This window comes from Ammospiza caudacuta, chromosome 7, assembly GCF_027887145.1.
Source record: "Ammospiza caudacuta isolate bAmmCau1 chromosome 7, bAmmCau1.pri, whole genome shotgun sequence".
NCBI lineage: Eukaryota > Metazoa > Chordata > Aves > Passeriformes > Passerellidae > Ammospiza > Ammospiza caudacuta.
Window position 1 is genome coordinate 24,293,251 of NC_080599.1, and position 9,572 is coordinate 24,302,822.

At 44.7% G+C, this 9,572-nt stretch overlaps 1 protein-coding gene across 1 annotated transcript; it reads left to right on the forward strand.

Annotated features, from left to right (window-relative positions):
* Window positions 1–5,287: 5,287 nt before the first annotated feature.
* PDC (phosducin) lies at window positions 5,288–9,572 on the forward strand. The gene is made up of 3 exons (XM_058808908.1): window positions 5,288–5,363; window positions 7,036–7,196; window positions 9,048–9,572. Exons 1-3 carry the CDS (start codon window positions 5,303–5,305, stop codon window positions 9,570–9,572), a joined length of 747 nt encoding a protein of 248 aa, XP_058664891.1. The 5' UTR covers window positions 5,288–5,302.

Below are 9,572 nucleotides of genomic sequence, written 5' to 3' on the forward strand. Positions count from 1 at the left end.
AAGAGGAAGAGAAAGGGATATTTATTAATCCCATGATCTTGCAGCCCAACACAACATTGAAAACAGGGGTAGTCACACAAAGCATTTCCTAATTGGCAGAGCCTTAAGGATAAATGAAACATTGAACTCATCTATTTAAAATGTTTCAACCTCACAAATGAAGAGCAGAATAACTCTGCTAAAGCGGATAGAGGCAATAATCCAATCCCATAACCCTCTCATCAGCCCCAGTGACGTGCTCCCTGCATCAGCCCAGCCTGCTTTATGTTTTATTCCCATCATGTGACCTCTTCTCTAGCAAATCAAGTCCTGGTGTTTTGAAATTATGTTTTTTCCCAGCCACGGTGACCTTATCACTCCATGATGCACCACATTTTCTCCTTGAGGTGAGCCCAGGATGTTTCCATTTTGCCACACCATCATCCTGTCCTTGCACCTTGGGATGACACAATTAGTCAAAGCAGGTTGGCTCTTAAGCCTGTCTTTAGCCACTTTCCTGTAAGGGATCTGACTGCCCGTGGTGCCAGGGGAGCTGCAGGTGCTCCACACTTGCTGATCATGGAAGGGCCTTGAGCAAAGGGCTGGAACCCCAGCTTTGGCATTGATCTTGATTACATAATGCTGCTAATGCCTCCTGCGAACTTCAGTGTGTCCATGACCAAGGGTTCTTGTTGGAAACCTGTCCCTGCTGCAGGCACAGGGGGATGCTGGCCCTCTCAAGGGTACATGAAGAGTGGGGACTCGCTCCATTTCACTGCCCAGGCAGGGGGAATGATGCCTTCTCCAGTTCCATGTTGTTTCACTCAATTGCCCCAAATTTCAGCAACCTGAACATTTAAATCCGTGGCTGCTCCTTCTCTTGTCTTGCTTGCTTCAGAAGCTGCCCCTGTGCCAGTTACATCTGTGACTATTACCTGCCATGTGGGAGAGAGGACAGGAGCAGTCAGGGAGGGAAATTTGCAGCTGGGAACCAGGGAAAAGGGGCAGAGAAGCAAGATTCAAATTACCCTTGGGAGAGGGAAGTGCTGCTCGAGCTCAAACACTCTTCCCAAGGGCCAAGGGAACACTTGGAGCCCATCCCAGCTGAGCACTCACCCACAGGGAGCTTGACACAGAGCTGTGCAACCACATCTCACTGCCAAACACCTCTCAGTTCTCACTGTCCCCCTCAAGGGTCCCCAAAATGTCATTGCTTCCTAGCAATATCCCACTGACCACAGGGGACCTGCAGCCTGCTGCTGATCTGCTTACCTAAACCCTGACACAAACAGCATTTTCAGAGGATTTGCACAGATGGAACACAGCAAAGTTGTGCCTAGAACATGTTTATATTTTAAGAAAAATATTACTCATGTTTATGTACTGGACTAGCAGCAAAGACTCATATTGGAGAGCAAGTTTTATTTGTTGGCTTTGTCATTTGCAGAATGCATCTTGCCTTTTACAGCTTGTTAAGGGATATTTTTCTTTTATTTTCCTTCTCTTCTGTAACTATAACTCACAATTGCAAGACACTATTTTTGTATTTACAGCTGCAATCCTTTTACAAGGATTAAATAAGTCTTCATTACAAGTACACAGCTACAGTGCTTTCTTCCTGAGCTACCTCAGAAGATAAGACCAGGAGAAAATAGTAAAATTGTAATTTTGGGTAAACAGAGACCTCTCTGTGAAGGCCAAGGGCATAAAATTATGCCCCTTTCCTGGAAGTGTTCAAGACCAGGTTGGATGGGGTTTGGAGGAACCTGGGATAGGGGAAGGTGTCCCTGCCAATGGCAGGGGTGGCCAGATGGGCTTTAAGGTCCTTTCCATCCCAAACCATTCCATGATTCTGTGCTTTGTTACCAAGCAATAAACCTTCTTCCATATTAAATAAAAAGGAACCCCTTCATTAAATGGTTATTTCTACCCTGTAGTGAGGCTGGCCCATCCAGTTTAATGACACCAGAGGAATGAGCAGCAGTAACAGGGATTCTGCTTCTGATCTACAACACATCCAGAGCTATAGAGATTAAATGGCAGCATCAGGCCTATACTTTGCATTTGGGCTTTTTCCTCCTGAAAAAGATTTTTGGCCACAAGAACCTTCTCCATTTCTTCACTCAGAAAATCTGTCAGAAAGACAGGAAAGTAAAGAACTTATAGAATGATCAGTCTCTTAAAATACATGTGTAAAGCCACCATACACATGACAAAATAGGGCCTAGTGCATTGATGACCCACAGACCTGATAAGAACTTGTTACACCCATTTGAACTTTGAGCCACTTTCAGTCATCAAAACCAATGAGAAAAGCGAATGAAAATACAAAATACTTTCTAAATTAGCAATTTCCCCCTTGCCAGAGACTGCTGTTCATCTGGAATGTCAGAATGGTACAAGGGGAATGCTTGGGATCAGTACCAATGGCAGCTGATGGGCTGGAAGGTCTGTGGATGCTGCCTTAGAACCAGGAGACATAATTAACTCCAGTGATGACATTAATCATCATGTAACCATCACTGCACATCCTCCTGCTGTGTGAAGCAACACCCTCTCGGGGGACTCTGTGCTCCTACCCTGAGCCAGTCATGTATTGGGATTGAGAGACCGCACAGTAATACGATTTTTAAAAAAGAAAAGAAAATAATCAGCTGTAAAGCAGTAAGGAATCTGTAAAAGGAGGTTGGAATGGCCAGGGATGGTCATTCTCCAGGACACAAGGCCATTCCTGCTGAATCAAATCATCCCCATGCAGTGAATCCCTGCCTCTGAGTGCTGGGCCTAACAATGCTCTCAGGCCAACTCAGGCTGGTGACCGTATTCAGGTGACCTTAAAGGAATTACTAAAAGACAACACTATCAGTCAACAAAGGATGACCCAATTGTAGCCACACGAGCCTCTGCATGGGGCTGCTGCTCTTGCAAGCGCTACCATGTGATGCAGAGGAGGGTTCCAGCCATCCCCATGCCAGGCACACCAGCTCCCAGCACACCTGTAGAGGCAAGCAGGTGCCACCTTTTCCTCTGAGACACTCGTGATGGGCCATCCTGACCTCCTCTGTGACACTCTCTGCTGTGCTGAGTCAGCCTGACACACGGACATTTCCTCACAGAGGCCCTTGCATAACCACAGCCTCCACAGCTGGCAGCACCCACACTCCCCCATTTATTGGGAAGCTCATTTTTCGCTTTGGAAAACGCCGCTTGCCTGGCACATAAAAGAACACCTCCTCAAAAAAAAAAAAAAAAAACCCAGCCAGCCACAACAGCTCCACCTCAAGCCTTGATGAGGATGTGGGAGAGTTCCCTGCCCACTTTTTGCCTGACTGATTGCCTGACTTTGCCCACACACGACACGCAAGGGTTTCCATTGCGCTTTCCTTGAGGAGAGGTGCTGGAGCACCCTCCCATGGACCAGCCTGCCCGTGTGCCTTGTCCTCAGCTGCCTGCTTGGGAAATACCTGCCTCAGCCATTCTCCTGGGGCTGAGATCAGAATGACAAGGATTTACAGCCCCACCGAGCTGAAGGGAAAGGGTTTGCATGCCTGGCTCCCAGCCTTGCTCAGTCACAGGGACAGGATTGAGCTTTAGGAATTCCCACTCCCATCCCATGCACAGTCAGGGTTGTTGCCTCGTGCCATACTGCAAAAGAATGGTGAAACACAGCCTTTATGCTGTTATGATTCATGTAATCTTCATAGATTTATGGGGCACAATAGATCAGTAACATAAATTTTACAGAGATCTTTCATTTGTTAAGCAATCCCTTCCCACCTCTGGGAAGAGAGATGTTTCATGAAAAGTACAGACAAGTTTTCTGGTTTGAGCATGCAACCGGGTTCCTTGAATTTCATATCCTGTGTTTTTCAGCTCAAAGATCTGAAACAGCAAAGCATACAGAGAATCAAATCCTCTTGTTCCCCCCAGAACAAAGAAAATCCACAGCAGCAGCCAGAAGAGCTTATTGTAGATGTCCGTGTAAGCCAAGGGAATGACTTAAGGGTTTGACCTGGCATTTATACCTGTTCATCCCTGACATGGCAAAGATTCTTAGTTTTGCCTAGTGAGAAGGGATTAGTTCAGATTTCTATTTCAGAACTGAGGGAACAGCAAGTGATCTGGTAATCTGGATCTACAGTGACAACAGCCTTTCTATAGAGCAACCTGGAGAATCTATACTAATGAACCTTAATTAGTTACCTGCTTTTCTTCCAAACTTACTTGCAATGTTTCCCACAAGTTTTGATTAATTGTCATGAGTACATGCATGGAACACTTATTTGCACATTTGCCTATCAGCTTTAGTCCCAGTACATACAGATACCTTGTGTCCTGCTCAGCTGTTATTCCACATCATCCTTTGATGGTGCTATGGAAAATGAAGGCAGAAACATCACTATTTATCATTCCAGTCTAACAATTCAGTAGCTTTTAAATAAGGCAGTCATGGCATGAGAACATCTTTGTACTGTGAAGTCAAACAAAGCTTAACTTAGCACCTGAACAGCTGAAACTAATCTAGACTTAATGGGAACTCTCAAATCACCTGCCTTAAAACTCTTGCTGCTCTGTAGTGCTCTGGCACCACTGGTCTGGGATCATGTCCTTGGTGGGAACACTCAAAATAAATGTGGTTCTCCATCAAAAACTCCACTGTAAGAGACAAAAAGGGTGCTGGGGAATCACAGTGCCCTGAGAGTGTTATCTGGCTCTTTGGGTTGCCTGGTTTATGGAAAGGGTGGAACAAGAAAGTGATTTTGATTTATAACCAGCATCAGTTTGCTGTTTTGCAATAAATATGGCCCAACCAGCTCCAGGATGTTCAGAGGTCTCTTACCCAACAGGTTCAAATATTTGGCTCCATTTTCTGTATGTGAAATGAGCAATTTGGGCAACCCTTAAAAATAAATGTTTACAGCACTCAGAAAATTAATAGGGTACAATTCCAAGAGGGATTAAAAAAATTAGTAAGGAAATACTCAGTACACATTTCCACTGCAGGAAGTTTTACACCCACTATTTCCCATGACCATGCTCCTGATATTCACCAGTGACTGGGAAGGAAGAGCATAATGAAGGAACCCTCACCTGAGAATCTGGCCAGGCACAGTTTTAAGGAGACTGACATATATCCCAATTGCTTTCTGTGTGTCAATGACAAGATCCATAATTACCATGTGTATTTTGATCTTCACTGATACTCACCAGCTACAGGAAATTACACACTGTGCTGTACCTGCTGCAAGTTTATCCCTTTGCTATCCTGTCATTAACTGTTCTCCCTTTGGGACTTGCAGCATCTCCTACTCCAGCCACTGAAATGGAAGAAAATGCCAACACCAGCTTGGAAGAAGACTTTGAAGGACAGGCAACACATACAGGCAAGGAAACTAACTGGGATTTTTTCCCAAAAATAAGTTAAACTGTCAGTGTTCACTAGGGAAGCCCAGAATTCCAGTGGCCAAACCTCTTGCACAAAACCCGGGTTCCAAAGGCAATGAGAAGGTGTTTTGGGGCACGTGACAGCCCCCATGGAGGGCAGGTAACACCAAATTACAACAGTTGTAATTTACAAAATTGTGCTGCTCCTCCTCAAACCTGAAGCAAAGAGCAAACACAGGGGACACTTGACAAAGCCGCCAAGAGCCATGGCCCAGCATGGCTCCTGTTGGTTTATTGCCTCACTCCTGTGGTTTATTGCTTCACTCTGCTCTCAAGGGGAGGAGACAAGACAACAAAAGAGCAACAAAACCCACATTAGAACTAGGTGATAACGTTTCACTAGAAAGGCAAAATGATTTTTTCCTTCTTACAGAAGGAACACTCGTGCTAAAAATGCCCCTTGTGGCAAACACAGCACAGCATTTAGAAGGTTTAAAAAGAGACCTCACTCAAAGCCATCATTCTTTTTAATCCAGTGCTCAATCACCAGGATTTTTATAAGTACTGACATTGTGTTCAGCTCTACAGCTCCTCCACCCTGCTGCCAGGTAACAGGATGCCAATCATTGCCTCCCTCTGCTCCAAGGGCTTCTTTTCCTTGGAGCTATAATGAATGCAGCTCTTGTAATAACTCCAGGATTATTTCCCAACCAGCCTTGCTGCTGGTGGCCAAGATTATGATATATGCACAGAGCTAGTGGAAGGTGTCCCTGCCCACGGCAGGGGGTAGAATGCGTTGAGCTTTAAGGTCTCTTCTAACTCAAACCATTCTGTAGATATGTGTGTATATATATATATATATATATATATATATATATATATACACACACACATACACACACACCACATCTCATTTTCATCACATCTTCCTTCTGAAAATGAGACCTGCTTACCCAGTCTTTTCTAAATTTTCCATAGGAAACTTCACCTCTGAAAACACTGAAATATTCTTTGGTTTTGCTTTATAATCTAAGATGCAGATTAAATGTTTTCCTTTTGAAAAACAGCCTGGAATTATGAAAATTTTTCCCCCAATTTCAAAACTTAAGCAGTTTAATCAAGCAGCTCCAAAGACCAAGATCTGCATTACAAACAGAGTTATCATTTGCCTTATGAGTTACTCTTCCATTGCAACAGGTATTGTTTGGGGTTTTAAAAAATAATCTCAAATGTCCTGCATTCTTAGTTTTACTCCCAATCCTTATGCACATTTAATATTAAAATTTTATTAAATATTTAAATTAATATTTAAATAACCTGTTTATCAAGAAATCAAATCTTTGTCTACAAAACACTACTTTTGGCCAGCATGGCAGTTTTATGACGTTTCAACATCCTCATTCATGTTAACTGCTCATGTAGTTCACCAAAATCCTTCCAAAGTATCCTGATGGAAACCAGATCTCTGAAATGATTCAGGTGAGAAAAACCCTTATTCTTTCTTTTTTCTTTCTTCTTTCATTGAACCAAAAGCTCTGGTTCTCACACTCCTGGAGAGTGCTTTGGAAGGAATAGACACAGATAAACTGAGGCACAGGACAAACCATCAAAGAAACTTCTCAGGAAACCTCTTGTTGCAGCCACTTTCTCACCCAACTTCATCTCTCTTAGGGCCCAAAGGTGTGATCAATGACTGGAGGAAGTTCAAATTAGAGAGTGAAGATGGAGACTCCTTACCCTTGAGTAAGAAAGAAATGCTTAGACAAATGTCTTCACCACACAGATCTTTCAGCAGAGATGACAAAGACACCCGAGAGAGATTCTGCCGTAAGGTAAGATAAGCACAAGGAATTAACTTTGGCTCTGTATAAAACATGCCTGCTACAAGGTAGAAAATCTTGAATTTTCCACTCAAATTCCATGTGACTTAGCAAAGTTCTCACAATGCAGACAGAACACATGTGCAAAACAATGGAGCTGGGGAAGGGTCTGGAGCACCAGAAAGGGCTGAGGGAGCTGGGAAACAGGCTCAGCCTGGAGAAAAGGAGGCTCAGGGGGGACCTTGTGGCTCTGCACAGCTCCTGACAGGAGGGGACAGCCAGGGGGTCGGGCTGTGCTGCCAGGAACAGGGACAGGAGGAGAGGAAATGGTCACAAGTTGTTCCAGAGGAGTCTTAGATTGGATATCAGGAAAACTTCTTCCCCATAAGGGTGGTCAAACATTGGAAGGGGCTGCATAGGCATTGATGGCATCACCATTCCCGAAAGAATCCAAAAAAATAGGAACATGGTGCTCAGAGACGGGTTAGAGGTGGATTTGGCAGTGCTGGGTTAATGGATGGACTTAATCTTAGAGGGCTTTTCCAGTCTTGATTAGTGGCTCTGTGATTCTCTTTACCCAGTCCTCTCTCAAGCAAAGGGTAATTTCAGTAAAACAAGCAGTGTATTTCACATCTACCACAGCACAGCTTGACCTTTGTTCCTCCCTTCTCTGCCACAATGCTCTATCCTTGGTTAGTGCAATGGAAAATTTTTAGCAGGTTTAAAAACCTGTAAGTCAGGATAGAGCTCTGAGCCTGAACATCACTACTCATGATCATTTACTGATTCTGAAACAGAGGGGAACCAAACACCCAATTGTAGCCATGATATTTTCTGAAAAATCCTTTCCTTAGGATTTTTTCTTCTGAGAAGCTGAGAAGCCTCAGGAACAAAATGTAAACAATGGTTATCTGCTGCTGTGGAATGCAACAGGTGGATCTGTGATTGGTCTCATGTGGTTGTTTCTAATTAATGGCCAATCACAGTCACTTGGCTTGGACTCTGTCTGAGACACAAGCCTTTGTTATCATTCTTTCTTTTTCTATTCTTAGCTAGCCTTCTGATGAAATCCTTTCTTCTATTATTTTAGTATAGTTTTAATATAATATATACCATAAAATAATAAATCAAGACTTCTGAAACATGGAGTCAGATCCTCATCTCTTCCCTAATCCTTGGACCCCTGTGAACACTGTCACACCCAATAACACAGGAATTAAGCCTGCTTCACTACTGGCAAAATTTCCACCAACTCTTGGTGGAAATTTTAATCAATTTTGATTTTAATAAAAAATTTATTCCATAAATTTTCGCCAGATGTAGCCACTGCCTTCAGTCCCATCATGCTAACAGGCAAGCGTTGAGACAGGATCTTCACCTGTCTCTCAACAAGACCTCCCGGAGCTGTAGGGGGACACAGTATGGGTAAATTAAGGTGGTATAGAATATAATCTTATCCCCTAAAGAGTTGCAGCTGAACCAATTACTAAAGATTAGGAGCAGGCCTGATGTTAACAGGCTGCAGCTGTAGCCAATAAGAAGAGTGTTTTAAAAGAGTGGATTGGTTGCTTGAGAGAACTGGAGTCAGTTGGCTGCTGTGAGGACAAGGAAGAGTCAGTGCTTAGAGGAATTGCCTATAAGAAACATCAAGGAGGTATGAAACTCTAACAGTATGGAATCTTTGCAATGTAATGATAATAGAACTCTTGTAATATAATGGCAACATGGAGCAGCTACAGGGAGTGATGGCTCTTCTAGCTTGGCTTTTGGTGCTCTCCAGACAGAGTAGGGGGGTCTGTCCCTTTCCCCATCCCAGCCCCAAGGGGCCCCCAGTCCCTCACGTCCCTCTCTGGCTCTCCCCAGATGAGCATGCAGGAGTACGAGCTGATCCATGCGGCGCAGGAGGACGAGAGCTGCCTGCAGCAGTACCGCAAGCGCTGCATGCAGGACATGCACCAGCGCCTCAGCTTCGGGCCCAAGTTCGGCTTCGTGTGCGAGCTGCAGAACGGGGAACAGTTCCTGGAGGCTGTGGAGAAGGAGCACAAAACCACCACGGTCATCGTGCACATTTACGAGGACGGCGTCAAGGGCTGCGAGGCCCTCAACAGCAGCCTGGCCTGCCTGGCGGCCGAGTACCCCACTGTCAAGTTCTGCAAGATCAAGGCCTCCAGCACGGGCGCCGGGGATCGCTTCTCCAGCGAGGTGCTCCCCTCCCTGCTGGTCTACAAGGCCGGGGAGCTCCTGAGCAATTTCATTAGTGTTTCTGAACAGTTCGGTGAGGAGTTTTTTGCTGTGGATGTGGAGGCTTTCCTAAATGAGTATGGGCTGCTACCCGAGAGGGAGCTTCCGGCGCTTGGAAACGGCACGGATGAGCCAGATGTTGAATAA